The sequence below is a fragment of the Labrus bergylta genome, chromosome 1, assembly GCF_963930695.1.
Source record: "Labrus bergylta chromosome 1, fLabBer1.1, whole genome shotgun sequence".
NCBI lineage: Eukaryota > Metazoa > Chordata > Actinopteri > Labriformes > Labridae > Labrus > Labrus bergylta.
Window position 1 is genome coordinate 21,051,335 of NC_089195.1, and position 23,527 is coordinate 21,074,861.

General features: G+C 37.3%; 2 protein-coding genes across 7 annotated transcripts in view; both read right to left on the reverse strand.

Annotated features, from left to right (window-relative positions):
* Window positions 1-704: 704 nt before the first annotated feature.
* On the reverse strand, window positions 705-21,321 carry mnd1 (meiotic nuclear divisions 1 homolog (S. cerevisiae)). Its single transcript, XM_020639690.3, has 8 exons — window positions 21,160-21,321; window positions 20,231-20,296; window positions 18,338-18,395; window positions 15,137-15,285; window positions 13,137-13,211; window positions 12,897-13,011; window positions 4,701-4,745; window positions 705-1,523 (listed from the first exon to the last, which is right to left on the reverse strand). The coding sequence occupies exons 1-8, from the start codon at window positions 21,160-21,162 to the stop codon at window positions 1,417-1,419; spliced, it is 618 nt and encodes a 205-aa protein (XP_020495346.2). The 5' UTR covers window positions 21,163-21,321; the 3' UTR covers window positions 705-1,416.
* Window positions 21,322-21,731: 410 nt separating this feature from the next.
* trim2a (tripartite motif containing 2a) overlaps window positions 21,732-23,527 on the reverse strand; it is a 29,068-nt gene continuing 27,272 nt past the window's right edge. For all 6 annotated transcript variants that reach the window (XM_020639687.3, XM_020639683.3, XM_020639681.3 and 3 more), the window contains exon 12: window positions 21,732-23,434. In XM_020639687.3, the coding sequence (XP_020495343.1) occupies window positions 23,282-23,434 (153 nt within the window). In that variant the 3' untranslated portion in view covers window positions 21,732-23,281. The remainder of the gene's footprint in view (window positions 23,435-23,527) is intronic.

Consider the following 23,527-nt stretch of genomic DNA (forward strand, 5'->3'; position numbering starts at 1 on the left):
ACAAGGTATGCAAGACCATCTAGCAGAGCTTTTGACATTTAGCATGTCAGGCTCATGAATCATTGTACAGGTCGGGCAGGTACACACATGAACATACACTCAGGTTACTCTTCAGTGGGTGTGTCAGTTCCTCAAAACAATACTGCAGCACTGCAGTATTAACTTTGCTTTTACTGAATCAGCGTTGCGATTCTAAGAAGGGATGCCACATCTAACATTAATGAGAAGGGACCATTTTTAAGAAAATTGCATCTGCATATTGTTCAGTATCAGGTTATACTTACCAGTTAAAACAGATGCATTAGGAAGTGTAATGAATAGAAAATCATCAACTGTCTTAAATCAGTAGACTGCAGGATGTTTGATGTATAAACAATTTCCACTTAAATTGTTTCTTAAGGTATTTCTAACATGTTCCTTTCTGATGGTTAAAATATTGTGCTTTAGAAAGACTAGAAACTGATGAGTAGTACAAACAAGCACCAATCACATTTGATATTTAAATAATGAAACCCAGACACATCAGCAGCTAGGTCACCAGGTAAAAACAGAACACACCAATGACCTGTTTTGCATCTGTTTTGACAGAGGAAAATAAGCAGGGAAATAGCCATTCTAGGAATGTCATGACAACACAGCTCTTGTCTGTGTGCAGCTCTGACTTCGTTTCAGTGACAACTTCAAGAATTGAAGCACAAAAGATGTGACATATGCAAACACATTTTTAAACTGCACTCTAGGTTTTAGAAGAACCACAGTTACAGCAACATCTTGTAAAACTCAAACACTGTATTTGCAACACAAGAAAAAGAGGTTTTGCACAAGTGAATCTACTTAAAATGTTTACAGCACTTGTAGACATGTCTTACACATGGAACATCTCATAAAATGTCAGATCAGTCCCTGTGCACTTTCTGGGAATTAAGAGGACTATGTAGCTCATCAAATCAAGTTCCTTTCCATTCTAACAAAATAAGACTAGGAAACATAGGGGGGAAAGTGCACAAGCATTTGATTCCAAACCATCTGTTTGAACCGTATAAATTACATCTTTGGCTAAACAGATGTGTTAAGTCTTGATTCCTTTCCATCATCAACTTGAGGCTCTCAGTTTTCATGCAAACAGGTGTCCCAAAAGTCAGGCTGGTAGATTGTGTTCATCATAGGACCTTCACCACTCTAATGGTTCTCTTCTCTGGTTGCACCAAAGCAACAGATCAACTGATAAGGTCCATCTGCCACAGAAGAAATACTGATATCGGGCCTTCTTAAAAGCTTACCCTGGGCCATTCATACGAATAATGCTACATTTCAGTTCATTCTAACACAGAGATCATAAACTTGAATTGCTGAGATCAAGAAACTGGCTTCAAACTGAAGAATAAAAACAATGAAGTCTGGTAGAAGAGTTGGCAGTCAGTCCATATAGTCAAAGTCCTCAGGGATCCCAAAGGCTTTATTAATGCGGCTGTCATCAAAGGAAAACTTCTTTTTAGTCCACGACTTGATGGCAAAGACATTATCTGAAAACAGAAATCTGTGTTTAATGAATGGAAAAAGCCGCCAGTGTGTTATGTGGTATTATAGACACATTCAGTCTGGGATTAGGAGAATAATCTTGGACTTGAGAACGTTGATTGAGTCCAAGAACAAACCATCGGTCTAAATGAGTCGAAATCATGAGTCTAAAGTGCCTTTCGATTTTGCCTTATAAAGTCACTGTACTTGAGTTCTGATAAGACGGTTTAACAGCTTAAATAATAAACTGTCAGGGCTTGTGTGCGAGTCTTAATGTGTGGGTGTGTTGCAGAGTGATAAGGCTAATGGTTAAAGCAGCACTTTTTGGGTTTTTTAAATGTAAGGTATTCTGTCACAGAGCAAGTAGCAGCAACAAATGCTTCAATACATCATTGGTCTCATTGCTCCGAGGCACTTGCTTTATGCTTTTTTGGTGTTAAGTAACATTTACCACCAGAGACAATCTCCCACATCAAAAAATAATTTTGGGAATCAGGGTGAGTGGGTGGGTCTCCACTAGGTTCTGGCACTTCATGCACAAATCGAGAGGAAAAAAAAAAAAAAAACCCTCTTTAAATTTGTTTTGAAGACTGCAAAACGCGCTGTGGCACGTTAACTGATTGAAACTCAAACCGGTTTGATTTATCCCTATCTCAAAAACCATCAAGAGGAGGCTGAATATTCAGGAAACTATATTAATAATCCTTAGTCAAAGAGTCTAACATTTTGACTGATTTAGGCTATGTATTAGCTTTAATCTTGGCAAATTCTTTGATCCCCAATAATATCCCTAATGAAGGCTTCAAATATAATCCCACGTCTATTTCCTTCAAAACTGTAGTTTAAGGCACTAACACCAACAGTAATCTGTTTAGTAAGCTAATGACCTAAAATGGTTTACTTCAAACATTTGCTTTAGTATGATGCTTAACCAACCTTGTTAATCGAATAAAACCGTTTTGTATATTTGTTAACAGAAGGTCATAAAAGTGTCATTTCAAAACACAACCACATCAAGTGTATACCTGTGAGTACACAATGACTTTCATTTGATTGAATGTATTTTATATCATACATCCAGTGGACTTGCTGTTCTTCAACATGGTTATTACTAAAAACTGACAATAGGCCTATGTTCTCTCTATAAACGTTTATGTCACATTCAATACTGATTTTATACTGGAAGTCAGGGACACATTTTCTCTCTCAAAATGATTCATGAGACAAGCCTTAAACTCCAAAACTGTCAACAATTTCAAAGGTGAATCAAATATTGACTTATCACTTAATACGTTTATTAAAAGCTTAAGTCAATAGAGTCTAAATCATGCTACTGCCAGTGCCTTTCAATTTTTCAACACATGCAGCAACACATGCTTCAATACATAATACTTAAGACTTTGTGGTAATTGCTTTGTAAGTGGTGTGAATTTCAGCTCTCCAAAGTGTTAATAAATCTCCCTTCATGAAGCTGATGGTGTGCCTTTGCTGAGCTGAAAACAGACACGAGTGTGTTAAGAAATGAACTGATGGCTAATTTAGAGAAGTGATAAAATAGAGCTGTGGGTTGCATTAGGACAGCTGAACATTACAGCTTGTTGTAAAATATTGTTCTTTAGTTCTGAGGAAACAGTTATACATACTGTTAGGAAACACTTCTCTGCAATTGCTACCCAATATGTTCTTGTTCCACAAAGTCCACCCTGAGTGAGGGAAGTAAAAGTCATGGAAGCAGAAGATATGACTCATAGTCTCTGAAAGTGAACATAATTACATGGAGGTGAAGCAAAACTGTGCCTACAGCTGACAGGGTGACTCTGTTGACCAGCAACAGGCAATGTTGACCTGAAAGAGTTGAAAGACCACAGGCCCGGCTGGTTACCATGATCCCAAAAGGTCAGCTGTCTCCAAGGTTACAGCTTAGGTCAATGAATGCACACACAGAGCTTAAAGTGTTGACTCCTGGGAGGCTGCTTGCACTTTAACAGAGAGATCAATAGAAAAAGCCCTGCCACAGTGATTCTGAAGTTATTTCTGTACTCAATACTCAAGAGGGAACTTTGTGCAATAACTGTAGAGTCAAATTTAAACTTTTTTTTTAGAATTTTGATCACAGATTCATTCTTAGTAAATTCCTCAAAATGAAAGTACGTAATAATTGATGCTTGAAGCTCCTCAGTGTGAGTTTATTTATCTGTTACCTGTTTTCTATATATTTTTTGCGTACCTCCAATATTACCAACAGTTATCAAAGCGAGATAAATCTGTACGCTGCTACTTCTTGTAGCAGTGGCCGCCATAACAGAGCCGACATGTTTTCTTGTTGATGTAGAAACACCAGATATTATGTCAAGTCTGCTACATTAAGGAAGCGGGAACTGCTACTCGAAGCTGTCATACTGTTTGCTGTGTGTGCTGCTGTGATAAAAAAAAACGTCATGAAAATTAAACTTTGATACATTAGCTCGTCGCTAAACATATTCTCCTCCTCAGGTCTCTTTCGCCCATTCGTCTTGACTACGGCCAACTCAGAGTTCCTTTTCATTGGGAGTTGGGTCAGAGTAGCAGAGCGAATCACTCCCATGAATCCTTGCCAGCCTCGACGTCAACTTTTGTTATTGTTCTAATTGAGAGCCCCCTGGCGATGAAATGTGCATACTGTGCGTTTAATTGTGAGATGACAATTTTGTCTTTTGGACTCTGTTGGTTTGAAAAAAATCAACAAAAGTTCTGCTGCAATTTCCATGACATTTTATAAACCGATAAATGAAGTCCACATTTACTGGTTATTTATTGTGTTGTTTTGCAGCCCAGCAAATGAATATATTTAATATTGATATTTTACCTCATGAATCTATTGTTTGGTCTTGAACATCAAAACATGTGCATGACAATTCTCCAAAACCCAAACTGATGTTGCACAACAAATCTTTTTGTCTGTGTAATGATTCCAAACCCTGATTTATTTAAACTGATTTACTATTTTGAAAGACAACAATACCAGGAAAGTCTTCCCTCTGAGAAGCTAGAACAGTCAGATGTTCAGCATTTTTTCTTGAAAAGTGACTTAAATGATTATTAGAATAGTTTTGGCAGATTGTCTTTTCTGCTGATAAAACATCAATGATTGTAGCTCCACAATAACTAAAATGTGCATGAACTAAAGGAATAAGTTAACTCACCTGTCCACCTGGAAACAGCTTCTTTTGCTACAACATTTGTTTTTCCTGCAAAACAAATTCATGATCAATAAGTGCATCAAACATTATACTGTATGTGCAAGATTTTTTTATGATTTCATTATTATTTGTCATATGACATCAACATTATGTTGAGGTTTCAACACATTTAAGAAGGAAAATGTTAGCTCAGCAAACATCTCTCAGAACACGTTACCAGCTCGTTTAAATTATGGAAATTAAATGACACTTTACATACGTCAAAGTAATTCTTTAAGAGTACAAGCAAAAGTGACAGTAACACTTTACTGCATTCAACGACTTGAAATAGTTGTTTCACAAAATAAGAGAACATCATCCATCTGTCCCTTTTTGCGGTAAAAATTCATACGTTAATATGTTTATGTTTTGTGAGCCATGTTTATGAGCCAAACTCAAATGCTGTGCGAGTGAGAAATAGGACAAACTAAGTCATGCTTAATGTTAAAACCAAGCTGAAAGTCGACTACAGAGACACTGTTTTCTGCAACAAATGAAATGTTAAAAAAATAAAATAAGGAAAGTGAAAGTATGTAAATAAAGGTCTGAAACAAACAATATCCTTTCAGGAGAAAAGGATGTGATGGTTAGAAAGTTGAAGGAACACTTCATAAAAAAAGTGATGATTAAGTATAAACTAAGGGGGGCACTTTAGCTTACACCTCTCTGTAAATTGTAACAACCCATTTAAGATCCTAGAGCTGAACAATGAGCTCAAACAGCTTTGCTCTCAAGTTTTGAGACATATTTGATGACAAAACAGAAACCTACCACTAAAGCAGGTAACAGTGTGAAGTCGTAAACACCTGGAATGATGGCTTAACCTTTCACCAGAGGACATGTCTCTTCTGTTTCTTCAAAAGACTCATTTTGGCTGCTGTGCTGAGGAGAGTGGGCTGCTGCATCCTTAAATCCAGCCAATAAAAGCTATTTTAGGCTGGGCTCAATTTACAGCAGGTTTTGGCAGAAAATCCAAATGCTGATCTGGTCAAGAGACATGTCCAGTCGCAATGTTCGGCAAAAATATCTGCTGCAGTTGTCACAACTCATGCCAAATGTTGCACAAGTCCAAAGGTCATTGAAGCATTAACTGATGATGAAACACTGAAGACAAATGATATTCACACAATAATAAAGAGCAGCTGCATGTGGGAGGGAATGAATTGAATAACTTCTGACTCATAGACCTGGATATGTTATGATCCACATTATGGATACTAATTCTGATGCCAAGAAGAATCCTAACTAAAGAGTATATGAGAAAAGCACGGGCAAGTCTTAACCTGAACCAAATACAGCAAGCAGCTGTCAACGACAACTCAACTCTGTTTGCTTTCTACAACTGTAAATGGGCCAATTTTATAATCTCATGCCACTTGCCATCTGTTAAAATGGCACTGGTACGATTGCATGAAACATTTTTCAAGTACAATTAATATATACAATATAAAGAATATCTCACATAAAATAGTCATTTGCACAGCCGCAGGTAAATAAATCAAAGTTGAATACTTATTGATGAAATCCATCAATAAGAAATGTAGATTAAATACCACAGGAAAGATGGGAATAAAATCAGAAAAATAGCTCTCCTTTGTAAATAATTATTTAACCATAATAAATATGGTGTTGTAATAGTTTTAAATAAGTTGTGTGAATTTGTGATCATCGTCTTAACTCTGATTTATGTTTACTCAGACAGTCTCATACCTGCCTTGCACATGATTACAGCTGGGATTTCATTGCCCAACCCATGTTTGTTGGTTTTTGACTCCACCTGTTACCACAGCAGCGTGTTGGTAAATTTGGGTGTGGTGGCCATTGCTAAACATTTTTAGCCGACAAATCGAATCACAACATCAAAAAGTTGTCTGTCCACTTGTTGGCAGCACCGATAATACATTCAGTGTTAATCACAGTAGGCATTACTTTGCTTTAATTTGTACTTTAGGCCGACTTGACAGGAACAATTAAAGCCTTATATCCATGTGTATTCGTTTTTAAATGTTGCAATAAGTTGGATTTGCGAAAGCATTTTGTGGTTTTTAAGTTGCTATGTTGCCAAAACATTATTTCCAAGAGTGAGGCAATCGGTGTCAAACATGCTTCAGGCAGTAGATATCTCAAAGAAATGCACAACACAATACTTTCTAAATGAAGTCAAACACATTATTTAAGGGGAAAATGCCAATTGTGGTTACCCTACTTTTGACTTATCCTTTAATAAAAGAACATATTTAGTGTATCAGTGTGTTTGAACCAAACATTGATAAGCTCTATTGTTATTTATCTCCAAAGACTGGTATTATTTCTCCAAAAATAACTCAAATCTCTCACTAAATTGTTTAAGCATAGGGAAATAACAATTACATACATGTGATTTAAAGCTGTACTATTGTGGTGAAAAGCTATTCAGATCTGGGAAGTAGTAATAACAAACTTTTACAAAACTACTGCGGCATCGACATGTCAATACGCACGTGTGAATTGCAAAACTGAAGTACATATTGAACCATGTGCTGACTGTAGTGTTGCATAAATTAAATGGGAGTGAAGTATCAAAGTATACAGAAACAACCCCCACTAAACAAGTGTCAAAGTATCAAAAACAAAATGTACTCTAAGAATTCAAAACCACCTTTAACTGAGTGGTAAAATAACAACATCCTAGGACATAGGGTCTCCCAGTGTTAATGTTATTTTAACATTACTACTGGGTTACTGGGTACACATGGTATCCCTGTTTCTTAAACACCACAACAAAAAAACATCACATTGACCCTGGGTCAATTTGACATAATATTAAGTTGGTGCTATCTTAGATTTTTGTGGGTACTTTAGCCAACAGTAACCCAACAGTGATGAAAAAGTAACACTCACAATTGAACAAACCAACCCACTGGTAATAGCTAAACTGACCCGACAAGGTCAATTTTAAACCACAAACTGTAGAAAAGATGGATCCAGTCTCAGCGATGTACCATTGGATTCTGGATTGGACACCGCCATAATGAAACGCAATCGCCACCTCACTTTCGAACAATATAGAAACAGGCGAAGAAGTGGAGTTAAGGCGAGCCTTTAGCCTTCTAGCTAACAACGATGTGCTCACCTCCTGTCAGTCAAATCAGCCACGGCCCAAGCATGGTTGGAAATAAAAAAAAGAAAAAAAAAGTGTAACTGCCACTGTGGCTGTTGGATTAAAAAAAATCTACCAGCTGCTCTTAGTTTTTTAATAGCCACTTTATTTTAACTGGCAACATTGTGTAATGATGACATATAAGGCTTGTAGTATTCAAGTAAAAGGCTATTTTATGAAGAAAGATGTTTATTAAAGAAAATACTAATATGATCTTTTTATTTTGAGGCTGGGTAGAGTTTTCAATGCATGTCCTTAAAGGTTGATTTAGCTGAAACTTCTGCTAAACCACGATTGAGAGGCAAGATAATCCACTTATTGTTTAAGAAAGGAAAATGTGAGTTTAATTTTGTGATCGCCCATATGAAGCGTGAACCCCCCCCCCCATCATCCCTCTCAAACAAGTCTGTGCAATACTCAACTCGCGTCTGCATGATAAGGGAGGAAGGTGTTTTTATGAGTCACTGAGTGTTGTAGCCTCTATCTAAATCTGTGAGGTTTGAAGTTTTGTTTCTCTCCTGCGTTCGTATTTCAGGCGTCTGTGTTGTGTTTAGCTGCTACCACTGAACACGCCCGACTTCCTGATACAGCTTTTTAACAAAAAAAAAGCTCTTCGAAGAGATAGTAATTGGGGACACTATTGTGAGGAACTTGTCTGGTTTTAATCCAGCTCTCCAGTGTTAAATGTTCATTTATTCGAGAATTTTTACATCAAAATAACTGTGTTTTCTCTTCTTGTAAAACGTTTCACATGTCTGATGACTCATCCTAGACTCAAGGCAGGGCATTTACTAATTTTTTCGACCAATTAAACAATTAAATAGCTTTGTTGAAGCTAACAATCTCATGAAACTCATCCCAATGTTATGTTCCACCTTCTATCTTGTTAGACACTCTCTAAGTTCAGTTTCATGGGAACTTTAAGACAAGCAAGTCACCAGTTTAAACACACCTTGAGCAGGTAGACCCGCTGTGACGGACACATCCGTGCTGCGCTGGGCTCAAGTGACACAGAGTCAAGCTGTTTCTGCAGAAAGCCTATCACTGATCTGTTAGAGCAGAACCAGCAGAGGACAGGATTCAATCTAAGTTGTTTTCTGTCATGACTCACCTGCATTTGGCCAATGGAGGGTCTAAATTCAGATTTTACTTTGAGCCTCAATATAATCAAAATGGATGAGTTGTGATCCTTGATCACAGTCCAACAATGTCCTCAACAGATCTATCTCTTAGCATAAGATATAACGAGCGATGTTAGTTATTTCAGCTTTTTGAACTCAATTCAAGTCTCACTGAGGTAGATGGTTATCTCTACTAAGGTGTGTGTGTGTGTGTGTGTGTGTGTGTGTGTGTGTGTGTGGTGTAGAAATAAGTTGAAGAGAAAAAAAAGGCAAGTTGAGACAGATGATTTTTTTAAAACAAAGCACAAAAGACTAAAAGTTAGAGGAAGTTCTCTACTCAATAAATCTTGGGTTTATCTAATTACGTAAGGCATAATCGGTATTGCTGATCTGTATCAAATTATATAACTTTCACTGTGTGTCATACATGTTGAAGCGAACACTTTTTAGTTAAGAGTCTGAAACTTTGCCATAGCATGAACTTATAGAAGAAACATCCCGAACCAATGAGGGTGGAAGGGGATCGACTTTTACTAGATCAACACAAATCCAGGCCATGATTCAGAAAGCAGCTCCACAGAGTGAACAACACTAGTGTTCAGACAGATGTTTATTAACCCTTAGAATAGAGATAAACCTCTTAAACTTTAAAGTAAATAACATATGACCAGTATGGCTTCATATTTATAGAGAAACCTGCAGGTTAGATTTTTTACATTCACACTAAACATTGTCTGATAATGGCTGTTGAATTAGTTAATCGTTGATCATTTTAAACGTGTTACTGCACAATGGGGCACACATCTGGAAGTCAAAAGTGGCTGATTCAGTTCAGCTGCTACAAATTTCTTTTTTCCTTTCTTTTCTTTTTACATTGTGTCACGTAACGTCACACAGGAGACTCGTGTAACCTGACTCTGCCTTAGCTCAATGTGCAGGAGTAAGTGGTAGTGACTCAGTCTGAGCTGTCATGTTGTATTGTATTTATATTGTTTCGAGAGTCTTAATGTAATTTGACCAGTTCAGAAGGTTCAATATGGAAACTTTGTGTCTGTTTTTTTAAGCTGTCAATGGTCAATAATAAAGATATACAATTCTGAATATGACATATTGTTTTAATAAAACAATATGTCCTATCTTAGTAGTAGAGAATGATAGAGGTGATAAACTGTTTTAAGAGGGTAGCTTTAAGTACTCAATTTTAACAATTTAAAGGGTTTTAAATGAAAAAATTAACAGCAGGCCAGTGTGGGGACTCATTAATGTATGCTTGGTGTAACATTGGGAGTTGCAGGTGAACCCAACAGATATTTTTATGACAACACACATGTCACATGTGTCCATTAAGTCACACACACGCTTTACCACAGGTCATCTGTAACCTGAACAGGAGTCATTGCAGGATTGTTCTCATACCGATAAGAGCTGTGAACATTGTGTGGAAACAGTAGACTTCTAGCCAGTGGCCTTGCATTCATGTTTTTAAAAGCCTATTACTCTAAACTGGTAAGAGCTGAGAGGTCAGAGGTTAATTCAGGCTGCAATACAAACTGACATGCAAGTCTTCAGATTAGACCAGGTAGAAAGGATGTCTCTGTTTCAGCAGGAAGTCAAACAGTTGACATTTTCTATCTTCTATCAACATGCAACCAGTTTGTGGTTCAAGCTGACATTTAGACCTGACGTAAAAGTGCATCTCAAGCACATACAGTGACCACTTGTGATAGTTTTTTTTTTACTTTCACTTAGTCTTCATGTTTGAGTCTAACTGTGAGAGGCTGTGACTCTGCTGCTACACAGAGAAATAAGTGTACGTTCTGAGAAGTGCAGAGATCAGTCATTGTTTGAGAATTGAGAGACTGTTTGAGGTTTGATGTTTGCGTATTTCATTATTTTGTAGAAGAGACAAAGAAACAGCTGTGGCTTCTTAATGTAAATAATGAAGGTCACAGTCGTAAGAATGTCTGTAAAAGGATCATCTCAAGTAAGGGTGGAAAATCAGCAATATAAAAAAATGAATTTCACATTGTATGAAAAAAATTTTCTGGGATGCCTGGTTTGGAGCTCAATACACAAGTTACACTTTATCCCAGGTGGGTCAATAAGACTGATAGTACTTGGCTGGCTTTTATGGGCTAAACCCTAACAATCGGCAGAACATGACCGAGCAGCAGCCCCCTAAATTCACCAACGGTTCGACTGTATCCATACTAAAGCAAAGTTATGTACAAAAAAAAAGATCTTCAGTGTTCAGTATCCATGATCAGTTAAGATTTTTTGTTAAATATTGGTACTTCAGATTTAAGCTACTGTGTAAGTCCCACTAGTTTCTAAGTCGCAGTCTGTTTTCGGGGGTTTCCCAGAAAGAAAAAAAAGCTGTCTTCCTGTGTGAAGACTTTCTATTGTATTCAGCAAAGTCTAAAACAAGCAGTTTCTGTGTCGCTCTTTTAGTACAGTCCGTTTTCGCTTTGTGGAGTTTGCACTCTTACTAGCAACACTACAGTAGTTGAGCTCTAAGCCTACGATGAAAGTTGTGTAATACCGACAGCCCACGAGTCTCGCTGCCCGACTCCGCTGGTCACTCGTTAACTTTAATATAGCAGTCACTCACTCAAAAGAGCACACAACAAGATTTATTTACTGGACCATATACCACTGTGTTCTTTATATGCATGATTATGACCCCATCAGGGAGAAAAGATGTTAAAAAGCCTCGCAGACAGCCTGTATCTCAGACAACAATGAATGGGGGATGAATTTTCAATCGTGTCAGATCGCCTGCAGTGTGTGATGGCGGCAGCTGAACTTGTGGTTATGACAGCGCGTGCAGTCAACATTTTAAACTGGTATATTGGTCGAACCGGTGTATAAAACGCAGCCAACATTTTACATTACAAAAAAGGGTATTAAAAGCCTTATACACAAGATTTTACGGTAAATATGACAGCTTTTGAAAATACAAACATTAATATTAGTTATTACCATGTGAATATACATAAAGAACATAATAAATAACCTGACATTATTCAAATAGGGTAATGTTTTTTTATGTTTTCAATAAACAACCACATAGAGTTTTCAACAGGCTCAGCACATATTTTAAAAGTACATAATTGTAATCAAGAAGGCCAAAATCATGATTAAAAGTTCAAGCGGTAATAAACCACATCATTTACAAAAAGCATGTAGGTTACCTTCATACTAATTCTGGGATGTTTCAGATTCTCAGAGCATAAATCATTTTGCAATGAGATCAGAACATAAATTAGAAATATGCCAGGAAAAAAACCCTACTCAAAACGAAAAACAAACAGGTCGTTGAAAATCCTGTTTCATACCCTAAAATGATCCTCACACATAAAACAGCCATCGTTAGTCGTCAGAAGGCTTTAAAGAAGGTCTGAATACAACCGAATTAATCAAAGAGCACTGTGAGAATAAGTCCTAGAACCCAAAGAGGTGTTTGCATTTTTGCACTTACAGCTCCCTCGCCTGGGAGTGGATGGGTTTTTAATTAAAATCCTTAAATAAAATGTTAAGCTTGTTTAACGCAGGCTTCAAATATTTCTCCTTGTTGGTCATTTGTAGATTATCTTGCTGAACAGAATGTGTAAGTAGTGTAAACCTTGGCAAAGAGCTAATTTTCTGCAATAATCCGAATCCAAATCTTTTCAATGAAGGTTTCTAACAACACAGCAACAGCAGATATCCCCTTTGTGAAAATCACAACTAAATACTTGAATGACTTCAGCGTCATTGATCATGGGCTCAAACATTTTATTTCAAAGCGTTTGTGTTGTGTTCTATAATATTAAACCAGGCTGGGTTTCTCTTGTCTGTAATTGTAAAGGACCAGATTCAGATTAATTTAAAAAACAGTCATGTTACGTGTGTACTCACTTATCTCCTCTACGACTTCTGGGTCACACTCTCTATATTTCTCCAAGTCGGCCTGCAGCTGAGTTTTCTCTTCTCTCAGAGCCTTCAGCTCCTTCAGCAGAGAGCTTCTCTCTTTCTGCACACAAACAAGCAGATCATGTTTTTGAGCATAGAATCCTTATTCACACAGATTATTCACTTCTTTAAATATATAACGTTTCATTTAAAACAGATGTACTTGAAATATTGAAATGTTCTTACAGTATCTTCACGTCCCAACTTTGCCTTTTCAACCGCTTTCTCTAGAGACACCTTTCGCTGCTTCGCTTCAGAATCCTTTAAAATAAAACAATATTTAAATCAGGCAGAAAAATATCCAAACATCCAACATATTCCTCTACCATACAGTTGACACAACATGACTTTTCAGGACAAAAATATTTTGGTGAAATTGTTCAAGAGACTAACAAATAATCCTCTGAAAGGCAGATGAACACTGGTTAGAGAAAGCAGGAGATAAACCAGAATCAGCTATTTTTAAGTGCTATGTAAACACCGTCTAAATCTGGATTGAAGGCTTTACAGGCATTAATCATTAATTACTAGTTAAGAAGTTTTCCTGTGTCTTGTAGTTTATTACACTTAAACATTTTCAATCAAAGCATTAGGAATAAAAATGTAAACTGACGTTTTAAAGGTAAAATATCCAACATTTGAAACATTAACATAACAGATATCAAATATATCCAAACTGAATATATTGTTGAATAATGCATTTTTAAAAAGGAGTGAATTCAAACTCCTGCTGGGCTTGTTGTTGTCTGTGATCATACGGGACACGATAGCGCTTCCTTTAGCTTGTTTATGTTTTGCTCGGAGGCTCAAACATGTTTGACTCATGTGAACAACTCCCCGTCCAGTAGTTAGCCCTATTGCACCACCACAAGGGGGAAGAGAGATAGCCCCGTCCAGTCAGGGATGCTGTTAGTAGATGTTTGATGGCGGAGTTTCCTCCCAGGTGAACATTTCAACATTTCTGAAGTTGCCTTACACATAAAATAATCCTAATCTGCTCCACTGGGTGGGACAAACAAATGATCAATCTTACAACAGTAACCAATCAGCAGCTACATCAGCACTGAAATCATTGGAGCAATGCATCCCTCCATGCCTGTATGCTGTAATGCCTCTGGTAAAATAACACGTCATTACTTTGTGACAGATTGCTGCTAAACAGAATTCACTTCTGTCGCAGAAATCTGGTGTCCACTATTCTCAGAGGAGTCACCACCCTCACACCATCTGTCCCGCTGAGCAACAGGAGAGAAAAGTGGGACACAACAGACACGGAGGAATTCAAAGATGAGACAAATGTCTCAACAACACATGAGTTTATCAAAGTGAGGGTTAATATTTGTGTTTCGGTTGTTTATATTGAATAACAAATATTTTTATATTTAAATTATTTTTGTAGGATTTTGTTTCAGAGTGATTTTCATTCAAGTCAGTTTTTACAACTAATTCTTGTCAAAACTTTTATACTTATTATTATAATTGTATTACTGTCCAAAACCTTTTCTTAAACTCAACTTAAAATAAAAACAAGACTTTACAAAAAACTAAATCTGTATTGTGCGTTAACAAAACTAGCTCAAATGAAATGATAAAGAAAATGTCTTCAGCTTCAGTTTTCCAAACTGTACTTACGTCTGCTCATAACATCCGTGTGGCAATTAAAAGTACAATTCAGAGTGCTGTCCGTTACTTCTTACTTTTGACAGTCATTCAGGATTCAGCAGCCAGCTGTTATACGCTGTGAAGGAGTTGAGCGGGTTTTCATTACTTTAGCTTTGTCAGTCAACTTCTTATACATGTCGAGTACTTCGGGTGGATATTATCTCCCTTTTTGAGGCTGTGACTGTTTTCACCATGGTTTTCTTTTGTGGATGATTGGGTCAGTCTTCTTTTGCTTTTAATTATTATTATTTTGTTTGAATGCTAGGATGTTTGGAGTTTTTATTACACAATACTTTTTCTGTCCATTTGGGTCTCGCCTGACAAGTGTCCCGTATTACAAAAACAAACAACTAAAGCTAATTAAAAATAAACTTAAATTAAACAAAACAGACATATCAGCATGAACAATTTATCAAAAATAAACTGAAATTGAAAACAGAAGAAAGAAAAAGATATACATGTCAAATTTAAAGACTAATGAAAATGTTGAAACTATTAAAATGTTGATCGTGATTCAAGCTAACTTGTTTTTTCAGCTCGTCCAGTTTGTTCTTGCGAGCGTTCAGGGCTTTGCTGGGAAAGGCCCAGTAGTAGTTGGAGGTTCCCACTCTCTCACAGTCCACCATGTTGTCATCCACCAGGCTCTGCAGCACATCTTTCACTGTCATGGGAGCTGAAAAGGAGCAGAGAGAGGAAAATAAAACACACACCTTCCACATGACAAAGGGCATTCCCAGCAGATATGATGCTATTTGTGGACCTGAGATTTCATTTGAGGATGACTGGTTTATGGTGAAGTATTATAGTAACAAGCTCAGAATACTTTTGACATCATAAGACGCAACTGGAGGTAAAATAATGCAATCTGAGGTTTTAAAACCACAAGTCAACATCCGGTCTCATTTTTACTGCTGGAAAGAATAACCACTCAAACGTTCACAAAACTAAACCCACACATCTGCAGCCTCTCGGCCTAGTTGTGTTCTTATCTAAGAGAGCAATGCATGAGAGGATGTAGTAAAGCAGGAGGCTTCATCTTGAACAGTGTCAGCGGTGAAATGTGATACTTCTCCCACACGTTTGCTCAGCCAGTCCACGATGAAGCTGAAAGAACTCATCTGCTGAGCTACGCTGAGTCCTGAGGGGATGTGAGACAGCAGCAAAAATGTAAACGAGCATGGGGAATGACCGTCCTGTCTTTTTAAATCTTTTATCGCTTTAAATAGCGCTCTGTCCTTTTTCAACTTCAGACTATTCTATCTTTTAATGATTACCTGTATGTTATTCATTACGTTTTTTTCATTAGGGGTGAGATCACTCCCTTGGCTCCATCTACAGAAACCTTTGCCCAGAACACAGAACTCTTGTTGCCCCTCCCCCCTTCCCTCAATAACTATATAGTTCCCCGAGTAAAGGGTTCTTAAACATGTGCTTTCAATCACAGCAACACAATCCAGTCTTTTCCAGATTCATGTATGTACACTTTCAAACCAAGAAGTTAAAGCTGGACGATATGGACCAAAAATCACATCTCTATATCTTTAAGCTGACTGGTGATACACCATATATATGTAAATATAAATATATATATATATATATATATATACACACATATATATATATATACACATATATATATATATATTGATGTTTTTTCTGTTATGTAACTGTGATCTCAATATTAACAAAAAACAAAGTCAGTTCTAAGTTAAATTAACATGAGCCAAGTGCTAAATGTCACAAAGGCACCTTTATGAACAGCCAGCTGCACAATGTCAACATGTACAGTAAAAATGTCATAAAGTACCCGTTTGTGAAATGAAAAATAATAAAATTACATGAAAATGTAAATAAAGTTAAATAAATAAAAATTACACATGCAGCTGTGTATTTTGTCATGCAGGCAGGTTTTGAGTTTTACTCGGAGAGGGAGAGAGGCGTGGCATAATGAAGAGAGAGACGGACAGTGAGAGGAGTGAGAGGCCAACAGGCAGCTCTACGATACAAACGTAAATTGTTATTCTAACATAACATAATCTGTATCCATATCACCATATTGTCTTAGTCCATATCATGCTCTTAAAAACTCAATATATCGCCCAGCCCTACAAGAAATCCCTCCTCAGCTCACCCAAACACACACAACACTTATTTTATTCCAATGCAGAGTTCATCACTTCAAGATCAAAGTTGATATTTTGAGAAATTCCTCCCTCTCTCCTTTTGTCATCAGTCTCCATGTTTGTATTGAGATCATCTGCTCTACTTAATAATCAAAAAAAGGTTTTAGCAGTTCTTTAGGCTAGGAGATCACAGCCATTGATAGGACTGTTTTTGTTTACACAAACGCTATCAAACTCACATTTCAAGGCTCGATATTTAGGTCCCTGTGTTTTGCTTTCAATCAGAATTTTCCTGGAAATGTTATGGGGAGAACTAATGATCCTCGCTCTGTACGTGTTTGGAGGTAGTAACAGAGGCGTTTCAGGGGCAAGACGGGATTGGTGGAGCTAGACGGGAAGTGCAGTACTGTGTGTGTGTGTGTGCATGTTTGACTGTGTGTATGTGGAGCTCCCGCTGGGCCAGGCTTCTGCAATGTGGTCAGGCAATTTGAATTCACAGACTGGGACATCAATATGACGCCATTGTGGAATCAAATGAAGGTCTTAAGGAGTAATGACAGCAGAGTCTTGTTTCAGGCAGTAGCTACGTGGTTAGTGCACGTGCCCCATGTACAGATGCTATAGCCCTCCAAGCGGGTGGCCCAGGTTCAAATCCGACATGTGGCAACTTTTCCACACGTCTTTCTCCACCTTCTCACTCTCCCTGATTTGTGACTCTATTGACTGTACTGTCTCTAAATAAAGATGTTATTTACCCTATTCACTCTTTAACAAGTACACTCAGGTTCTATCCTTAACTTTCTATCCCAAACTAAATGTAAGAAAGACACTTAAAGCAAGTGCCATTAAGCCATTGTTTGTTTGGGATGTTGTTTTAGTGAATCAAATAGAAAGGAATCTAGTAACCTACTTTATCAGGAAAGTAGGATCCACTTGTGGTGTAACAGAACATGCGGATACAATCCCAGTTGGCTTCCAGTGACCCCCATACTAATCCCCATACTGGAGGTTTTCAACACCACACGGTATCAGTTTTCAGACAGAACATTCCCATAGTGTTAGCATTAGCCAGGCTGATAGTCCAGCTTCTAAACTGCTGGAGCGGTGGGAGAGCTGGGTTAAGTGGAGAAGAGCCAAAGTAGCAGACACTATTGTACTGCGACTGGACAGCAGTTGATTGAGTGTCAAGTTGTTGTCTTGAATATTGAATATTTGAACTATAATGACTGTACTGTATATCTACCAAGTATATCTACTCTCCTTATTAAGTCCTAAATTACGTTTTGTGAGACTTCTCCATGCTGTCCATCTGGTTGTTTGGTGGATTAAAACTTGAACACATTTAATAATAACCAAACATTCAATGTCTTTATGTTTTCTCTAAAAATCACTGAAGTGATTTCTGTTCAGACTCAGCTCTGACGTTCATCATTCCCTCTCCTTAAAATTGGTTTAGAATTTATTACATTTTTGAGAAACACATAAAAACAGATCTTCACTTTTTAAAGCAGGGAGCAAACCTGAACACTTGCTTGACCAGCTTGAACATACAATAAGGGAGCAGACAACTTAGAAGTTAAGAGTTAAAGACACAGTACTCACAAATGCCCTTTTGCTTAGGCGCGATCTTCTCAATGTCTTTCAGCTGAAACACATCTTTCTACAAAGAAGTTGAAAGAAAATGTTAAAGGGGAACCATTTTCATGATGAAATAGAAAAAGGAAGTATTTATTTACTTTGAGACATAAACACAAAGCATAGGTCAACAAGTCCTGGGTCAGAGAGCAGAAAGTCATTAGTCAATGCGTGATGCCCGATGCGTCTTCCTCCAACCTCTCCAATCTACTTTTAACAAGATTTAGAGAGACCAGCCCCTTCAGAACCAGATCTCACTGGAGCAGATTCCAAGCCACATGAACAGCATACCTAAAACCTTATTTCCCCATTTCAAGATGCTCTTTGGGGACAGATAGCAAGAGTAAGTTCTGTGTATGGGTCATAGAGTGATGACTAACTTCCAGTATTTAAAAAAATAATAGTATCAGGGAAGCTAAAAATCTTTTAAACCCTCCAAAGTGACATATTGCCTTACAAAACTTACTACTTTTCTTTTTAATGGTGTAAAAAAGGTTTTGGCAGGTGATTTGTTTTTGTCCATGGCTCAATGTGTCAAAGTGTTTCTTGTTATAGTTTGGCCCCAATAGTACTTCAGCACTACCTAAATACATATTTAATTAATTTGTATTTATTAGTTATTTTGATATACTACAAATTATTTTCCATATATTGCATTTTATTTACAGTGTATGATTTTCCCTCATTGTTCTGAATGTTGTAAAGTGAGTGTTTAAGTTTAATAAATGCATGTGATGCAGATAAAAGTCAATGACTAATGTTTATTCATAATTGTGATCCATAAATTAATCAAAAATAAGCGTGATTATGTTTTATTCCATAATCGAGCGGTCCTAGTAAACAGTATCATTATTACTTTGACACAGGGTGTAGGAGCCATGTTTAGGAGTTATGAAGTGGAAGATACAAATTGCTCCAGCAGATGTCACCTTTGGGTTCAGGTCATACACTTCCTTGGTGGGAACTTTCACTGGGGTGTCAGGCGTTGCAAGACGGAGAGCACAAACACTTTTTTTTTGACCACTAGGCCACGCTACGTCATACGATGTAACACGGAGTGAAGTGAATCATTGTGTGGAAATGCATGGTCAATTGTTGGAATCTCGCATGAAAGTTATGAAGACCATTTTGGAATGAGGATAAATCCTCCATAAATGAAGAAGACATTGGACTGTCTTATATCACAAGAGTCTCAGGAGTGAAGCCATGGGCAAGCGCGTCAATTAATAAAATAGCCGGTGTAACACAGCTGCTCAGTGGCTTAAAGTTTAGGCTTAGTTAGCAGACACACATTTCCTTTTTCTGTGCTTTCTGTCTGCTTTGATTGAATTGTAATGATAATGTAATTTCATTCCTCCTTCAAGAGTTTTAAATGCTCTGGTATATTACACCCAAGAAACAAAATACTTAAAGCACGCTTTGAATAATATTTTGCAGTAACATTGTCTACTCTGACCATGTTGGGCCAGTTCAGTTATAAGATGACTTTATGTGGTTTTCTGTGCATGCGACATGGGTGTTTGTATCAGATCAGAGAAAACCACAAAGTCATGCTTGTCTTCTAAAGTAACCCTGCTCTGTGTCTGCGGCAGGTTTTTAAAACAAGTGTCACACATGTGTCAAGTCTTTACAGGCCCAGTTATGTGTTTGAAATAGTTTGCTTCTTCAGCAAAAGACAGCAGCCCAAAACAACATTCAATCAACAGGTTTTCAGACGGAGTAAAAACAGCAAACGTATAAAATGCTCACTCATAAAATAACATATTGGATTTCAAATATTATTATTTTTTAGTTTATTTAGACTAAGGTGTTTTTTTTTTATTAAAGCTGTGATGTAATCACATGCAATGGAAAGCTCACCGTTTCAAAGAAAATCTCCATCATGCGAGTTCTCTTCTCCTCCAAACTAAGTCCTTTCTTCTTTGACTGTAACAGATATTTTAATGTAAAATACAATACAAACACCAACATTATAGCTAAATGATTACCAAGAAATGATCATGCAACAAGGATCAAAACATGTCAAGGGTTCAACAACACGCATGTGCAGCAATTTTAAATATGAATGTTAAATAAATGCCCTCACTGCTTGTTTCCTGCACATCCTTCTGTCTCATCGTTATTGTAATACAGTGCCATTTGATTAATTATGTTATTCTACACTAAAATAAACAAGTAAATACCATTACAACAGTGTTTCAAGCAGCTCTGTAGTGAATAACTCAAATAAATCACTATATTCTAACATACAGTAGTTAAAATACAAATACGATGAAACCACTTTTTTTTTCCTATGGGCACTTTAATTCCATTTGGCATTACAAATATAAGCAAGACAATTAAAAACAAATAATTTAACAGAACTGTGTAGATAAATGTATGATACAAGAATCCAACAACACGCATGTGCAGTAATTTTAAATATGAATGTTAAATAAAAGCCCTCACTGCTGTTTCCTGCACGTCCTTCTGTCTCATCGTTGTTGTAATACAGCGTGCGGCCACCAGAGGCAGTGTCGTCCTACACTACACGGCGAAGAATGAACGCTGACTACACAAGTGGAGCGATTACTAGCGTACATGCAATACATGATATACGGCAAATACCTACAATGTGACGAGTAACTGAGTTGTCTGTTGTTTATTGTGTAATACAGATACTTCTGTGCTCATATGTGACTGCGAGTTTGTGGAAAGTGAGTGCTACGTTTACCACGAGCAATGAGCGAGTAAGCGTCGGTCGCCTCTTGACTTTTGTAACACATCAACTGCAAGAAACATTTACTTACCATGTTGTAACGGTGGCTGGATCAGCAACTTCAACTTTCGTTAAGTTATTTTTTCCGTTTTTGCTGTAAAATTGCGTTGTTTTATCGTTGTGACGTTAATCCAAACAAGAATCAGTTCACAACCTGAATTTCCCGCGGATGCCTGTCACGGGGGTTCTGGTGCCTTCACTGCTCCTCGTACACTCTATTATATACATCTTTGGACTGCAGAGCTACAATGAACCAGAGGAATTGCGTGTGCTAAATTTACTGTACAGCCGAAGCCTAGCGTTTTATCACACTTTTCTTCATCGAAGAAACACGTTTCATATCCAAGTTAATTGAGTTTGTTGAACCTGATTATGTTTGGCAACGTGTAGGCTCTTTGTCGGTTCAGTATTGATAATTTTCGATTGCACGCAAAGGCAGCATCCCTCAATCAACGTGGAGGGTTGAGTTCTTACGCCCTCTGCTGTCTATTATGATACATTGTTCAAATAGTCAAAACAGGTACACATACAATGACTAACCAATCCATTCTGTATGTCAGGAACATCAATTCATTTAGAAAACACTCATTATCATTTCATGGATTAATACCACACATTAGCCAATTTATTAATTATGTTATTCTACACTAAAATAAACAAGTAAATACCATTATAACAGTGTTTCAAGCAGCTCTGTAGTGAATAACTCAAATAAATCACTATATTCTAACATACAGTAGTTAAAATACAAATACGATGAAACCAATTTTTTTTTCTTTTCTATGGGCACTTTAATTCCATTTGGCATTACAAATATAAGCAACACAATTAAAAACAAATAATTTAACAGAACTGTGTAGAAAATGTATGATCCAATTCATTATAACCAGGAATGAAAACTGTGTGCTTGAAGACAAACATGTTTGGACCAAGGCTCCCTATTGTGCATTTTTTTTTTTTTTTTTTTTTAAACACGCAGCTCAACTAATGAGATACAGTTGCATCAGTTTACTTTAAAATAGACTATTCTCTTTTTTAAGTTAGTAGTTCTACAGATTCTTTTATTTAAGGAAAGGTGCACATAGTGGAGTGACGTTGATGACAGTTCTGCTCCACAGAAGAAAAGCATTGCAGCTCATTATTTAAATTCTAGGATGGTTGCACAGTAATCACAGCAGATTGTAAATTAAGAGGCTTCATTCACATAACACCCAAACACACTTCATACATTCACAGAAACACACACTGCAGATTGTAAGTCAACGTATCGAATGGCTTTTGTTTGGTACATCAGTTGATCACCACAAACACACACAATCACATTATGTGTTATTTGTAAAACCAATTAAGCAGAAGTTATCAGCACACTTTAATAAACACCTGTTGGCTACTTTTCAGTGATGACATATAACATCCAATAGTTATTTTTTCCACATACAGGTAGAAGTATTATTCAAATAAGTGCGTTGATTCAAAGTTTCTTATGCTCTAATGCTGTTGTTTCTTATCAGCCAGAAGTAGATTTTTATAGTGGACACTAGCTTTTCTGGTGTATATAAGTGTAAACAGCATGCACAGAGATGCATAATCATGCCTTATGTTACCCTGCTACCTACAGTGTTATTTCAACGTGAACAGGCTTAATGTGAAAACTCTTAAAAGCTGCAGTTACTGGAAATAGAAATTGATTTCCTTCATCATTGATGTGACTAAGTTGCTTCTTTACTTTAATATCAGTCTCATGTAACACAGTGTCATACCTGTATTTTAATGAACAAGTTCCATCTTTACACCCATCCCACAACACATCTAAAGTCAAACATATGTACAATTGTTGAAGTATGATTCTTAGAAACTGTGTAGTTAAGATGAAACTTAAGGAAAGTAACGAGTGTCTCCTCAAAGCACCAATCAGCATCAGCTGTCTGTGAAAGTCAGAGATCCTCTTGTTTTATTCAAACCACAAATAACTCTCTCTTGTTTGTCCAGTGTCAGAGGTGATGCCACGGACAAACACATGGAGAACAGTCAGACAGATGGCACGACGACAACAAGGAAGAAACGGGTGAGCGGATGAGAGCAAATTTGCCGGTCGCCCGACACTAACAAGTCCATGTGAGTAGATATATACACTGTACACTGAGTAAGATGGGCTACTGCAGGTAGCGGTAAACTTTGAAGCAGTGGTTGCCAGAATCTGCAACCACAACGTGTCCGTCCGAGGTCAGAGCCAGTCCCTGCGGGCCATACAGCGGGTCTGCTGAGGTGTTGATGTAGGACAGGAATGAACCGCTGCCATCAAACACCTGAAAGAGAGAGAGGGAGAAACACCAAAGTATTGTTGTGTTTATATTTGCATAAAAGGAGAAAACCAGCAGATGCTTTGCCTCGCTCATCAT

What these genes read in the sequence shown, in the direction of transcription:
- mnd1 (XM_020639690.3), bottom strand. An exon ending in TGGAGATTTTCTTTGAAACG is followed by an intron (nt 18,396 to 20,230) that starts GTGAGCTTTCCA and finishes ACTTCTTTGTAG; the next exon opens with AAAGATGTGTTTCAGCTGAA. An exon ending in AGAAGTCGTAGAGGAGATAA is followed by an intron (nt 4,746 to 12,896) that starts GTGAGTACACAC and finishes TTTGTTTTGCAG; the next exon opens with GAAAAACAAATGTTGTAGCA.